The sequence below is a fragment of the Molossus molossus genome, unplaced genomic scaffold (genome assembly GCF_014108415.1).
Source record: "Molossus molossus isolate mMolMol1 unplaced genomic scaffold, mMolMol1.p scaffold_m16_p_11, whole genome shotgun sequence".
NCBI lineage: Eukaryota > Metazoa > Chordata > Mammalia > Chiroptera > Molossidae > Molossus > Molossus molossus.
Genome location: NW_023425346.1, coordinates 55,928,955 through 55,945,018, shown reverse-complemented (window position 1 = coordinate 55,945,018; position 16,064 = coordinate 55,928,955). Strand labels below are relative to the sequence as shown.

The 16,064-nt window shown below is 38.5% G+C and overlaps 1 protein-coding gene across 4 annotated transcripts in view; it reads left to right on the top strand.

Moving 5' to 3' along the window:
* Positions 1 to 16,064, top strand: part of LOC118625122 (10 kDa heat shock protein, mitochondrial) — a 44,712-nt gene that overhangs the window by 21,800 nt on the left and 6,848 nt on the right. For 3 of the 4 annotated variants that reach the window (XM_036253497.1, XM_036253501.1, XM_036253496.1), the window contains 4 exons: positions 3,063 to 3,125; positions 7,373 to 7,473; positions 11,707 to 11,749; positions 12,049 to 12,135. In XM_036253497.1, the coding sequence (XP_036109390.1) occupies positions 3,063 to 3,125; positions 7,373 to 7,473; positions 11,707 to 11,749; positions 12,049 to 12,135 (294 nt within the window). Of the gene's footprint in view, positions 1 to 1,093; positions 1,136 to 3,062; positions 3,126 to 7,372; positions 7,474 to 11,706; positions 11,750 to 12,048; positions 12,136 to 16,064 lie in introns of those variants that run through there. The other variant, XM_036253499.1, reaches the window with a different exon arrangement.

The following is a 16,064-nucleotide window of genomic DNA, read 5'->3' as shown; positions in this document are numbered from 1 at the left end:
ATATGCAAAGTGTATTGATAGACACATTTAAAAAAAAAATTTTCTTTTTATCCTCACCTAAGGACATTTTCACATTTATCTTCAGATAGAGCAGGAGGAAGAGAGGGGGAAAGAGAGAGAGAGCAACATTGATGTGAGAGACACATGGAGTGGCTGCCACCCACACAACCTCAACCGGGGCTGGGGACAAACTGCAACCGAGGTACATGCCCTTAGTGGGAACTGAACCTGGGTCTCTCTGGTCTGCGGGCTGCTGCTCTAACCACTGAGCAAACCAGCCAGGGTGATAGAAACATTTTTAAAGTATAAATCATGCCCTGCTGGTGTGGCTCACTGGTTGAGCATTAACCCATGTACCAAGAGGTTGCAAATTTGATTCCTGGTCAGGGCACGTGCCCACATTGTGGGCCAGATTCCCAGTGGGAGGCATGCAGGAGGTGGCCAGTCAATGTTCTCTCTCATCGATGTTTCCATTTCTCCCTTTCCCTTCTTCTCTCTCTAAAATCAATAAAGAAAAAAAAAATTATTTTTAAAGTATAAATCATATAGGAAAAAATTTAAAATTACTCTTTAATAATATTTAGATGATGTCTAGGAAAAGACATCCTGGAATAATTTTCAGAAGGTATTCTAAAATTTTTTGACGTTTTAAAATAAAGTTAATTCATTTTCATTTATATAGGGAAACTTTAAAAATGAGCAGTTTAATAAAATAATTAATTAAAAATGAGCAGTTTAAGACACTTAAGAAAGTATACCCATCACCTACCCTCAGAACTAAAACATTACTAACATAGTTGACTCTCTCTGTATTACATTCTTCTGTCTTCTACTCACTCCTCTCAAACAATAATGGGGGTAATTTCTTTTCTTTATACTTTTACGATATATGTATTATATCCATAAGCGTGCTTTGAACTTTCTTAAACCTTTTTTCATATCGTATCATACACTGTATTCTTCAATTTGCTTCAATTTTTACTCAATGTGTTTGGAGACTTAAGTATCCATGATGATTGATACAGGGTTATAGATCATTCATTTACAACTACTTTCTCCCCCATTTTTACCTCAGAGACATTTATTGAGCACCTACTATGTGTCAGGCATTGTGCTACCTACAAAGGATACATAGGTAAACTTTGCTGAATAATCAGTCAAATGGAAAGGTTCTTAATCACTTTGGGGAATGTCTTTGAACTAGATTATCTATAGAGGAATTCAGAACCAATGCAAGATGATCCACAAAACTATCCCTCTTATAAGAAGGCTGTTCTATTTGGTGGGTTTCTGTAGCATGTTTGCTCATATTTGATTTTTAAATTTAAGACACCATTTGGAATTGGAATAATTTTATAATGTCTGTCTAAAATAACACTTATGGAACAGTAACTACTACTACTTGTACTACTAACACTACCTATTCTCTAGGTAAAAACTGATTCGGTTTTATGGCACCTGGAGATTTATTTTATTTTATTTTATTTTATTTTTTTATCCTCACCCGAGGACATTTTTTCTATTTTTTGTTCAGATAGAGTGTGGGAGGGGGAGAGAGGAAGAGAGAGAGAGGGAAACATCGACGTGAAAGGGACACGTCGAGCGGCTGCCACCCACACGACCCAACCAGGACCGGGGACAAACTGCAACCGAGGTACATGCCCTTAGCGGGAACCGAACCCGGGTCTCTCAGGACCGCAGGCCGACGCTCTAACCGCTGAGCCAAACCGGCCAGGGCGGCACCTGGAGATTTTTAAGTGTAACTTTTTCTGTTGTTAATCCTCACCCAAGGATATTTTTTCATTGATTTTTAGAGAAAGTAGGGTGGGGTGGGAGGGAGAGAAACATGGATGTGAGAGAGACACATCGTTCCTCCCGCATGACCCTGACCAGGGTCAGGGATCGAACCTGCAACCCAGGTATGTGCCCTTGACTGGGAATTGAACCCAGTCCTTTGGGTACCAATGCTCTAACCTTGGAGCCACACCAGCCAGGGCTTAAGTGTAACTGAGAAGATATTTAACCACCATAAACGAAAATGTGATAGACTTAATCTCCTCAAGTGATATGTGGAAGGTTTATGGGAACCATATTGAGGGATTTGTGGTTGAGAAAAATGTAACTTGTAGTTCAATTAAATAAAATCTTGGTGTTCATTTAAAAACATTGAAGCCCTGCCTGGCTGGTGTGGCTCAGTGGTTGAGCTTCGACCCATGCACCAAGAGTTTGCCAATTTGATTCCCGGTCAGGGCACATGCCCAGGTTGTGGGCCCAATCCCCGGTGAGGGGCATGCAGGAGGCAGCCAATCGATGTTCTTTCTCATCGATGTTTCTATCTCTCTCCCCCTCTTCCTTCCTCGCTCTCTAAAATCAATAAAGGAAAAACAATTTAAAAAATAAAATAAAAACATTGAAGCCCTGGCCAGTTTGGCTCAGCGGTTAGAGCATTGGCCCGCGGACCAGAGTCCCAGGTTCGGTTCCTGCTAAGGGTATGTTCCTCAGTTGCGGTTTGTCCCTGGCCCCAGTTGGGGTCGTGTGGGTGGCAATCACTTGATGTGTCTCTCTCACATCAGTGTTTTTTTTATCTTTACCCGAGGACATTTTTCCATTTTTTGTTTAGATAGACTAGGAGGGAGAGAGAGAGAGAGGCATTGACGTGAAAGGGACACAACGAGTCCACCCACACAATCCAACCAGAGCCAGGGACAAATTACTACTGAGGTACGTGCCCTTAGCAGGAACCGAACCCAGGTCTCTCTGGACCACAGGCTGATGTTCTAACCACTGAGCAAAACCAGCCAGGGCTCACATCAATGTTTTTCTGTCTCTCTTCCTCCCTCTCTCCTTCCCGCTCTATCTGAAGAAAAATACAAAAATGTCCTTGGGTGAGGATAAAAAAATAAAAACGTTGCATAAAATTCCTTTAGCTTATTTAGTGATAATCATAATGTTTACAGTATAAGGGCTTTTCCTCTCCAGTGTAACTTTGGATTTTTATTAAGAATTGAAGTTAATCATAATGGCATTACATCATGTGCTTTAACCATGAATTTTTTTTATAGGATTTCTATAATTGGCCTGATGAATCCTTTGATGAAATGGACAGTACACTAGCTGTTCAGCAGGTAATAACAATAGTTTCTTTTGCAACTCCTATAAACTAAGCATTTGACCTCCCTTGGCTAGTTAAGTATTTCTATATCTTTTAGTACAAACCAGAATCCATGGAATTAATGGAATGGCAATTTAAAACTTTTATCAACTTTCATTTTGTTTTAAGATGGCATAATGAACTATAATGAAACTTAAATATATTTTAATATCTTAAAAATATGTTAATCTATACCATTTTAGTGTACCAAATTTGATTTTACAGTGAATTTAATTCAAGTTTAATTGAATACTAAATTAGAATAACAGTTAAATAGAAATAGCATATTGATTTGGTGACTGAACACTTGAGAACATGTAACTAAGCTTTACTTTTATCCATTTTTAAAAAAAATCCTTGCCTGAGGATATGTTTATTGACTTTTGAAAGAGAGGTGGTGGGGGTGGGGTGGGGAGAGAGAGAGAAAGAGAGAAATAAACATCAATTGGTTGCCTACTGTACATGCCTTGACCAGGAATATAGGTCTTGACCTGGAATTGAACCTATAACCTTTTGTTGTACGGAAGGATGCTTCAGCCAACTGAGCAGCCTGGCCAGGGCCTAAACTTTACATTTTAATTTTAGTTCCCATCAGTTTTGTTTTTTTTTAATCCTCACCTGAGGACATTTTTCAATATTCTGTTCAGATAGAGTGGTAGGGAGAGAAAGAGAGAGAAACATCGATGTGAAAAGGACACATCAAGTGGCTGCCACCAACATGACCCAACCAGGGCCAGGGACAAACTGCATCCGAGGTACGTGCTAGTGGGAACTGAACCCAGGTCTCTCCAGACTGCAGGCTCTAACCGCTGAGCCAAACCGGCCAGGGCCCCATCAGTTCTTTACTTTTGTCCCCATCCAATACATGTTAGAACCAAGGTGCCTCTCCTTAGGCTGTCAAGTTACTTGTAAAGGCAGTGATTATCAAGAGGGTGGGCTTCTGTAGCATGTTTGCTTTGAAAAGCCCCTCGGGATATTCTTTTTTTTTTTAACTTTAGAGAGAAGAGGGTGGGGGAGAGAGAGAAACATCTATTGGCTGTTTCCCACATGTGCCCTGACTGGGGATTGAACCTGTAACCTGGGTATGTGCCCTGACCAGGAATGGAACCTGCCACCTTTTTGAGGTACAGGAGGACACTCCACCTACCTAAGCCATACCCTCTAGGGCAGGATATTCTTTTTTTTTTTTTTAATCACCTGAGGACACTTTTGAGGACACTTTTGCATTTATCTTCAGATAGAGTGGGAGGGAAAGAGGGAGGAAGAGAGAGAGAGAGAGAAACATTGATGTGAGAGACACATAAAGTGGTTGCCACTCACATGACCCCAACAGGGGCTGGGGACAGACTGCAACCAAGGTACATGCCCTTAGCGGGAACTGAACCCGGGACTCTCTGGTCTGCTGGCCGATGCTGTAGCCACTGACAGGGCTGGACAGGATATTCTTAAATATTCCTATTGAGAATCACATTGTGTACAAGTTGGGTTGTTTTTTTTTTTTTAGAAAAACGTGGTCATTCTTTCAAAATGAATACAATCTGGAATGTGGGGGGAAAATAATTTCCATAGCTAATTACTAAAAATTGCATTTAGGATGCCTGAAATTGGGTGTACTAGTATATTGAACTAGGCATTGGTTAACTAACATTTTTAAAGAGAGAATGTGCAGTAATGATAGGCTATTTGGCTTTGTCTTGATGGCCAGAAAATAAAAGTAGGTAGCTATTTGGATTTATCGTTATTTGAAGATCTTAGGAAATAAAATAGAAATAGAGTTGGGTTCTTTGAGCATTAAAAACAATTCATAATCCTAATAAAAACCTTTAAAATAGGTTTAGTGTATCAGATATTTAGTATAGGAAATGGAAGAGCATGCATGAATGAATGGTTTTGTGCATTGCCTTTTAAAAATGTATTGTTCAATCAGCAAGTATTTATTGGGTTTGCAGAAATATAAACTTAGATCCTATGCCTGGAAATTGGCAAAAATTAAGAGGAAAAATGTGCAGATATTTCTACCTTTAAAAGTAGAGGTTGTGCCCAGCTGGTGTGGCTCAGTGGATTGAGTGTCATCCCATGGACTGAGACGTCCTGGTTTGATTCCTGGTCAGGGCACATGCCCAGGTTGTGGGCTCAATCTCCAGTAGGGGGCGTGCAGGAGGTAGTTGATCGATGTTTCTCTCTCATATGGATGTTTCTGTCTCTTCCCCTTCCTCTCTCTCTCTCTAAAAAAACCCATCTCAATAAAAACATATTTTAAAAGTAGAGGTTGTATCCTGCTACTTTGTTGAATTTTTTTCTAACGATATTTTTATGGAATCCTTACAGTTTTCTATATATGAGATCATGCCATCTGCAAACAATATTATTTCTTCCTTTCCAATCTGGATGCCTTCTATTTCTTTTTCTTGACTACTTGCTCTCTAGACTTCCAATACTACTTTGAATGGAAGTGGCAAAAGCAGTCATCCTTATCTCGTTCTTGATTATAGAGGAGAGCTTTCAGTCTTTTTCATTGAGTATGATGTTCACTGGGTTTTTCACATTTGGTCTTTATTATTTGAGGTAGTTTCCTTTTATTTTTGATTTGTTGGATTTATTAAATAAAAAGGTGTTGAATTTTAGCCCTGGCTGGATAGCTCAGTTGGTTAGAGTGTTATATGCCAAGGTTGGGGGTTTGATCCCTTATTCAGGGCACATACAAGAAGCAACCAGTGGAACAACAAATCGTTATTTCTCTTTCTCTCTCCCTCTCTCTCTCGGCCCCCACTCCCCTTCTCTCCCTCTTCCTCTCTCTTCCTTTCCCCTCCCTCCCCTCTTCCTTTCCCTCTCTCTAAAATCAATAAATTTTTTAAAAAGTGTTGAATTTTGTCAAATGGTTTTTCTGCACCAATTGAGATGATCATGTATTTTTCCCCCTTCATATTGTTAATGTGTATTATAATGATCAGTTCTTTTAATGTTGAACCATCCTTGCATTCTAGGTATAAATTCCACTTGCTCATGGTATATAATCCTTTTAATACACTGCACAATTCAGTTTGCTAGGAGTTTTGCATCAGTGATCATAAGGGATAAGTGGTTTCTAGTTTTCTTAGAGTGTCTCTGACTGGCTGTAGTATCAGGCAATGCTGGTATCATAGAACAAGTTAGAAAGGATGCCCTCCTCTTCAGTTTTTTGGAAGAATTGGAGGATTGGTGTTCTTGAAATGTTTGGTAAAATTCACTAGTGAAGCCGTCAGGTCCAGGGATTTTATTTGGTTGCACAACATTGTGAATATAATTAATGCCACTGAACTGTACACTTAAAAAATGGTTAAAGTGATTGTTCTTTCCCATTGAATGGTTTTGGCACTCTTGTCAAAATCATTTGACTATATGTATGTGAGGATTTATTTCTAGGTATTCTATTCAATTCCATTGGTCTACATGTCTATCCTTACACCAGAACTACCTTGTTTTGATTACTGTAGCTTTACAGTAAATTTTGAAATTAGGAAGTGTGAGTCCTTCAATTTTGTGTTTTCTTTACAAGATTATTTTGGCTATTTAATGTCTCTCGGAGTTCCATACATATTTGAGAATCAGCTTTTCCATTTCTATAAAAAAGCAACAAGTGAACATGTAAAAGGTTAATATAAGAGCATATCATGAATAGTAAGCCCAGATGCCCAGCACCCCAGAGGCAACCACTGTTAACAGTTTCTAGTGGTCTTCCACACAATGAGTGTTTTATTTTTATAGTGAGAACAGTTTTTGTTTTACCTCTGGAAGGTATAAAGGTGACTATAGTTCTCCAGCAATACAGTCAGCAGATGATCTTTAACTTCTCTTTCCAAGGTGACTTTGAAACATGAGTTTTGAGGAGCCAGATTAAGTACTCTGACCTAAAAGATATAGATAATAATAGCCTACAAGAGTAAATCACTAGGAAGATATATTTTTGCCTTTTTCATAAGAAAAGGAAGAAAGATTTCATACCTTCTTTTTTACTTAGTTTTAATACTGATGTAGTATATTCTTGCAGAGGAGACATGAAAGGCCTGGGAAGTGAGTGAATGCTGTACTGATTATGATTCTGTACTTGGTTTCCTATTTTGTTTATAGCCCCAAAGTTGAACCACAAGGGCAGTTATATATTCAAAAATTATATATATTTAACATAAGATTTACCATGTAGAATAATATTTTAATTAACTGGAAAAACTTCTTTGTTTATAGTATATTCAACAGAACATAAGAGCAGATTGTTCCAATATTGACAAAATTCTTGAACCACCTGAAGGCCAAGATGAAGGTGTATGGAAGTATGAACATTTAAGGTAGGTCCTTAATGATATATCAAAATAGAAATAGTACTTATTAGTAAAAATAATCTTTAATATTAATTATTATGAATTATAAATAAAATTCTTATGTAACTACAGATCAAAAAGCAAAAAGCAAATTCTAAAGCTTTTGTATTTTGTGTTATAAAGTTTTCAACTTTATTTACTGATTGTTTTATACATTTATGGATTTGGGCCTTATGCTTTTACACAGTTTTTCTTAATCATATCTTTTAACCACAAGTGCATTTATTTACATTTACTTACTCATGAATAACTATTTCTTGGTAGAGGATCATGTCAAATTTCTCATATAGGCTTAGTCTCTGAAGAGTTACCTATTAACTACTGTGAACTTCCAGTCCCTCCCTTTTGATAAATAGAGATTACTTGTAGTCCTGAAGTCTAAGGAGTTTTGGAGCTTTTCATAATATCATTTGAATGCGAAAATTGATGATGAGTAAATGACTAATGACTACAGTTACCTTTAGAAGCAGCTGTATCCTGAAGTTACTAGGTCGTTTCTTGAAGTTATAAACTTTCTAGTATAAATGGTAGCTAGGATGAGTTGAATATGGAGAATGGATATATGTTCATCAGGGTTTGTTACTTTTTAGTTGATTTTAAAATAATAAATATAGTAGAAATATGACTTTTCACCAATAAATTAGACCACATTTCCTCTGATAAGTGCCTCAACTTGTAGATAAGGTACTTTTTTTTTTTTTTTTAAATGTTCCTGGCATGTTTTCTAGATTATACAAAGACATAATGTTTTGTGATAACAGTTCAGCAGTTTCAAGATGCTAAGTCTTCTTTGTACTTTGCCAATTTCTTGGACAAATCACTTGACTATTTGATCTAATTTTTAAGAAATATATGTCGCACTGGCTGGTTTGGCTTAGTGGTTGGAGCGGACCAGAGAGTCCTGGGTTTGGTTCCCACTAGGGGCATGTACCGAAAAAAAAAAAAGAAGAAGAAGAAGAAAAGAAATACATCTCAATGCATAATTGAATGTATGAATGTGTAGATATTTCCCCATTCTTATAAATCAAGATAGAGAACACATTATATATCCTCTGCCTTATTTTAATCAGCTTTGAAAATAACTGTCTAGCCCTGGCCGGTTTGGCTCAGCGGTTAGAGCGTCAGCCTGCGGTCCACAGAGACCCGGGTTCGGTTCCCGCTAAGGGCATGTACCTTGGCTGCAGTTTGTCCCCGGCCCTGGTTGGGTCGTGTGGGTGGCGGCCACTCGATGTGTCCCTTTCACATTGATGTTTCTCTCTCTTCCTCTCTCTCCTTCCCGCTCTATCTGAGTGAAAAATGGAAAAATGTCCTCGGGTGAGGATTAAAAAAAAAAAAAGAAAATAACTGTCTAGTAGGATTAATGATGAAAATAAGTGAGAATTTTTTTGGTAACATGATACCTGACAAGTAAGGGCTGATTTTAGTTTACAAGATTTAAATTTTAGATCTAAGAAAACCTTTTCCTTCCTGTTTAACTTAGATATGAAATATGTATTATACAAAACTTACAACATTTTTCTCATGCATATTTTATTTGTCTCAGCAGTATTATTTTTACTATTGTTATTTTTTCCTGAATATTAGCCACTTTTTTAGGTTTTGTATTTATGCATTATACATCACATGTATTTTTTTGTTTGTTTCTTCATCATACTGTATAGATCTTTATAGTTGACTAAGGGCATGTACTTGATGTTATTTATTTGAGGCTTAATATGGTGTTACTGGTTAATGCATTTGATTATATTATGCTGTTAATGGGAATTGGGTCATGCAGGATTCAGTTAAATCTTCCAGTAGCCCATACGGAATCTGTGTAATTAGGGAAAGATGCCCCTTCATTTGAGTGAATGCAATCTTATGCCAGGATGCATGGTTTAGTGACTAGAGTCACATAATAACTGGAATTCAGCTTTGGCTTTTGTTTTAGCCATACAACTTTACATGTTAGCCCTGTATTGAATTAACTTGAAGTTGTTAGGTCTGGACTATTTACCACAGATGGTGCCCATAGACATAGCCAAATCAATTAGCTTAATTTTGCTATAGGCCATAAGTGGGTTGAATTAGATGAAACTTGTTTATTACTATTCGTTTTCATTACCACTTAGTGGAAAACAACTCAAAAAACACTTAACATGCAGCCTACATATAAGGTCCAGTAGAGGGTGATGTGGTGATTCAGAAATAATGTTATTTTTGTAATCTAAGAACAGCATTATTATTAGGCATCTAGAAAGGAAATAAAATTATAGACAACTGAAAGTTTAACCCTTGTCTTTTTTTTTTTAATCCTCACCCGAGGATATTTTTTCATTGATTTTTTTTTTTTTTTTTTAGATATAGTGGGAGGGAGGGAAGGAGAGAGAGAAGTCGATGTGAAAGAGACACATTGATTGTTGTCTCCTGCATGACCCCAATGGGGACCTGGGATTGAACGCAACCCAGGTATGTGTCCTTGACCAGGAATTGAACCCTTTGGTCCGTGGGCTGATGCTCTGACGGCTGAGCCAAACCAGTCAGGGCAACCCTTGTCTTTTAGGTTTCTTCTGTTATTATGTACCTTAAATAAGTAAATAAATACAGTTTCTCTTTTACATATGTGCAGTTTTTTTTCTGTTTGGGATTCTTTTAACTATCAATTATGTAGATTTTAGCTTTGCAGTTTTAAAAAATTTATTTTAGAGCGGAAGGGGAGAGAAAGAAAGAAAGAGAGAGAGGGAGAGGGAGGGAGGGAGGGAGGGAGGGAGGGAGGGAGGGATTCATTGGTTGCTCCTTGTACGTGCCCTGACTGGGGATTGAACTGCAACCATGGCATATCAGGACGATGCTCTAACCAACTTAACTACCCAGCCGGGGCCTTAGCTTTGGATTTTATTTAAAATTTTTTTTTTTGCCCTGGCCGGTTTGGCTCAGTGGTTGAGCATTGGCCTGCGGACCAGAGAGTCCCGGGTTTGGTTCCTGCTAGGGGCACGTACTGAAAAAAAAAAATTTATTGATTTTTAGAGAGAGAGGAAGGGAGAGGGAGAGAGAGAGAAACATTGATGTGAAAGCGTAACATTTATCGGCTGCCTGCCTCCTGCATGTCCCCCACCACCGGGATCAGTCTGCAACCTGAGCATGTGCCCTGACTGGGAATTGAACCTTTGATTTCGACCTCTTGTGCACAAGAAGTGCGCAACCAAGGTAGCCACACTGGCCAGGGCTAGCTTTGCATTTTTAAAAACTAAAGTGTTCTCATTTGTTTGATGGAAAACATAATCGTGATTAACTAATTTGATCGGATTTTAGAGGGAACATATTCCGTATTTCGACAGTTATAAAATAAGTTTTCTGTGTGTCATAAAGTAGAAATTGCCTTTTCATAGCAAGTAACATGTCTGTTTAAAAAAAATTATCTCAGTCCGACCGGTATGGCTCAGTGGTTGAGTGTTGACCTATGCACCAAGAGGTCGCCAGTTTGATTCCCAGTCAGGACACATGCCCAGATTGTGGATCCGATCCCCGCGGGGGGAGCGGAGGGGCAGCCAATCGATATTCTCTCTCATTGATGTTTCTATCTCTCTCCCTCTCCCTTCTTCTCTCTCTAAAATCAATAAAGAAAAAAAAAGAATTGTTTCTTAGAATGACTTAGTCAAAAAATGTACATTTCCTAAGTGTCTTGGTAAATATTTCTAAAATATTTCTCAGAATAATTGTACCAATTTCCAGTGTTGAGTGATCAACTCACTGAACTATATACTGAATTTTTTTTTTTTAATCCTCACCCGAGGATATTTTTCTGTTTATCTTCAGATAGAGTGGGAGGGAGGGAGAGAGAGAGAAACATTGATGTGAGAGGGACACATCAACTGGTTGCTTCCCACACAACCCTTACCAGGGCTGGGGACAAACTGCAACTGAGGTACGTGCCCTTGACTGGAATCGAACCTGTGACTCTTTGGTCGCGGGCCCACTCTCTTAACTGCCGAGCTAAACCAGCCAGGGTTGATAGTGAATATTTTTAAGGCCATTAGTTTTGAGTTTTCTTTATTAATTTGTATGTCTTTGTAGGAAATGTGCCATGTAAATTCAGATGGTGTTGATAATGGTAATGAGGGAGGATGGACAGTACTGGTGGGGTTCTCTTTTTAAAATTAATGTTCTAAATATAATGTGGAAAGTAGATAAGACTTTTCATTTATATATTTGAATTTTTAGGCAATTCTGTCTTGAGCTCAATGGACTTGCTGTCAAACTTCAGGTAATATTTTCAAGTTAAAGTTATAATGTAAAGTTTTGATTTTTTTTCCCCCCGTTTTTGTAACTTAATGTACTTACAAAGACTTATCTAAATTAAATTATTTTAGAATTTTACCTGGAAATATAGTAACTCAAATGATACCTTTTTTTTTTTTTGGTATGTGCCCCTAGCGGGAACCGAACCCAGGACTCTCTGGTCCGCAGGCCGACGCTCCAACCACTGAGCCAAACTGGCCAGGGCTCAAATGATAAACTTTTTAATTATTATTTTACATATTAAGAAATGTAACTTTTTAACAGAGTGAATGCCATCCAGATACATGTACTCAGATGACAGCAACTGAACAATGGATTTTTCTTTGTGCGGCTCATAAAACTCCAAAAGAGGTGAGAATTTATAAAATAGAATGACTAATAAAATTGTCATACCTAAATTTCTCCAGGACTGTGGTAGACAAGTTTTTAGTTCACCGTTTGTTTTGCCATTTGGCTTAGTGTTCTTTGCTGCAAGTTTATTGCCACAGTGCTATTTTAGGGTTTCTTATAATTAGTAGCATTTTTACAATTGGGAATTACATGGGCTAGAACTCACTTTATGATTCATTGGCTATCACAGAATAAGATCAGTCATATCATGCCGATACCTAATGTGTAATGTATTAGATATACCTGTTTAGGTTTTTGGTTCAGTATAATTTCTTTTTCTTTTTTTTTCTTTTCTTGTTTTTTACACTATAATTTATTTTAATAGGCTTAAAGACATATATTCTGTCTGGTTGGTGTTTTGGGATTCTTAGGATGTATTCCTGCAAGTGGGATCCATTTGGATTGTTTTTCTTCCGTTTGTTGAGTTGTATGAGTACTTTATATAGTTTGGAAATTAATCCCTATTCAGAAGTATCTTTGGCAAATATGCTTTTCCATACAGTGGGGAGTCCCTTTTCATTTTGATGCTGGTTTCTTTTGCTGTGCAGAAGCTTTTTAGTTTGATGTAGTCCCATTTGTTTATTTTTTTCTTCGTTTCTGTTGCCTTAGGTATTATTGGTGAACATTCTGCTGCGTGTGATGTCTGAAATTTTGTTGCCTGTATTTTCTTCTAGGATTTTTATGGATTCACACATCACATTTAAATCTTTTATCCATTTAAATCTTTTATCCATATTCTTGTGTATGGTGTTGGTGGTCTAGCTTCATTTTTTTGCATGTAGCTGTCTAATTTTCCCAACACCATTTATTAAAGAGGCCATCTTTTTTTTTAATCCTCACCCGAGGACATTTTTCCATTTTTTGTACAGATAGAGTGGGAGGGAGAGAGAGGAAGAGAGAGAGAGAGAAACATCGATGCGAAAGGGACACATCGAGTGGCTGCCACCCGCACGACCATCCAGGGCCGGGGACAAACTGCAACCGAGGTACATGCCCTTAGCGGGAACCGAACCCGGGTCTCTCTGGACCGCAGGCGGACGCTCTAACTGCTGAGCCAAACCGACCAGGGCAAAGAGGCCGTCTTTACTCCATTGTATGCTCTTGCCACCTTTGTCAAATATTAATTGAGCATAATGTCTTGGGTCAATTTCTGGGTTTTCTGTTTTGTTCCATTGATCTCTCTGCCTGTTCTTGTGCCAGTACCAGGCTGTTTTGATTTTATGGTGACTTTGTAGTATAATGCGATATCTGGTATTGTGATCCCTCTTACTTTGTTCTTCTTTCTCAAGATTGCTGCAGCTATTCAGGGTCTTTTGGGATCCATATAACTTTTTGGAGTATTTGTTTTAGATCTGTGAAATATGCTGTTGGTATTTTATTATTTATTTACTTAATTATTTTTAATCCTCACCTGAGGACACTTTTCCATTTTTTTATTCAGATAGAGCGGGAGAGAGGGAGAGAGAGAGGGAAACATTGACATGAAAGGGACACATCGAGTGGCTGCCACCTGCATGACTTAACCAGGGCCTGGGACAAACTGCAACCGAAGTACATGCCCTTAGTGGGAACCAAACCTGGGTCTCTCTGGACCGCAGGCCAATGCTCTAACTGCTGAGCCAAACTGGCCAGGGCTACTGTTGGTATTTTAATAGGGATTACTTTGAATCTATAGATTGCTTTGGGTAGTGTGGACATTTTAATGATGTTAATTCTAATTCATGAACATGATATATGCTTCCACTTGTTTGTATCTTTCTCTTTTTTCAACGTCCTGTAGTTTTTTGAGTACAAGTCTTTTACTTCCTTGATTAAATTTATTTCTAAGTATCTTAATTTTTTTGTTGCAATAGGAAATGGAATTTTTTTTTTTAGTTTCTGTTTCTGAGAGTTCATTATTGGTATATAAAAATGCCCTTGATTTCTGGATGTTAATTTTGTATCCTTCTACTTTGCCGAATTTGTGTATTAAATCTAGTAGTTTTTTGGTGGAGCCTTTAGGGTTTTCTTTGTATAATACCACGTCACCTGTGAATAATGACAATTTTACTTCCTCCTTTCCAATTTGGATGACTTTTATTTTTTCTTGTTGTCTGATCGCTTTGGCTAGTACTTCCAGTACTGTATTGAATAAGAGTGGTGAAAGAACACGAACATCCCTGTCTTGTACCTGTTCTTAGATGTAACGCTTTTTTTTTTTTGAGAGACAACAAGCGTTTATTTGAGATCACAAAAGAATTGCAATCTGGGGCATAGATTCAGGCAGAAACCCAAATTACGTCCCAATGAGGAGGTGAGGGTTTTCACATGAAAGGGAAGGGAAAGAATTACTTGAATAGAAGTAAGGAATTTCCGTTGGTGCTAACATGCTAAGTTACTCTTCAGCTATAAATGGCTGGTTACTGGTTCTAAAGAATATCCAAAATCATCATTCTTCATTTGTGGTCAAGAGATCTGCTTTCCTGTTAGCCTTACAAACGATTATTTCTAAGACAATGTTGGTTTGGCCCCATCCAAAATTCCAAAGTTTCAAGGAGTAAGACATGCAAGACGGTTCCTCTGGAATGACTACACTTGCCCTGGCTGGTTTGGCTCAGTGGTTGGAGCATTGGCCCGAGGACCAGTGAGTCTCGGGTTTGAGTCTGGTCAAAGGCATGTACCTCGGTTGCAGTTCGTCTCTGGCCCTGGTTGGGTCATGCAGGAGGGAACCAGTCGATGTGGCTCTATCACATCGATGTTTCTTTCTGTCTCTCTCTCTCCTTCCCTCCCATTCTATCTGATGATAAACGGAAAAATATCCGCAGGTGAGGAAATTAGATAGATAGATAGATAAAATAAAATCGCTACATTTACACCAGCTTTTCACAGCAACAAGAGATTCACCACTAGTTTTCCATTTTTTCCCCGAGTGTGGTCCAAGAAGTCCTAAGTTGCAGCTGCCACCCAGAGGTCAATAAAATGCAGAAAATCACTGTGGATGGTCACAGATGACCACAGTCCCGGGATGAAACCAGTCAAGGGAGCGTGAAAGGGGAAGTACATCCATCCATCTGTCGAAGCCCATGAGCTTGCTGTGGCCACGGCGCTCCTGATCTGGCACAGATGCACCTTCTAAGCCCTGTTCTGGAGCCTGGTAGCAAGAGAGTCTCCGAAATCTAGTTATTAGATAGAATAGCGGCGTAGATCTTTTGGAGAAGCTGGGAACAGAGCACAGACTGGAAATAGTTGGGTATGGGGGCGGTTCTCTGAATCAAAAAGAACTATCCAGACTGTCGGAGATCCTGTGTGCAGCTCTGATGTCACTGCTTGATTCCCTCAGTCAGTGTCCTCTTGGTCCCTACTCTTTGAGGTTTTTGTTTTCATAGTCATCTTCTGATGTAATGCTTTTTGCCCATTGAGTATGATGTTGGCTGTAGGTTTGTCAATTATAGCCTTTATTATGTTGAGGTATTATTCCTCTAATCCCAGTTTGCTGAGAGTTTTTATTGAAAATGGGTGCTGGATTTTGTCGAATGCTTTTTCTGCATCTATTGATATGCTCATGTGATTTTTATCTTTTAATTTGTTTATTAGATGGATCGCATTTATTTTTATATTATTATTATTTTTCAATCCTCACCCGAGGACAATTTTTTCCCATTTATCTTCAGATAGAGTGAGAGGGAGAGAGAGAGAGAAACATCGATGTGAGAGAGGCACATCAACTGGTTTCCTCCCGCACAATCCTGACCAGGGCTGGGGACAAACCGCAACTGAGGCACGTGCCCTTGACCAGAATTGAATCCGCGACTCTTTGGTCTGCGGGCCAGTGCTTTAACCACTGAGCAAAACTGGCCAGGGTGATGTATCACATTTATTGATTTGCAAATGGTCATGATTTATGATCTTTC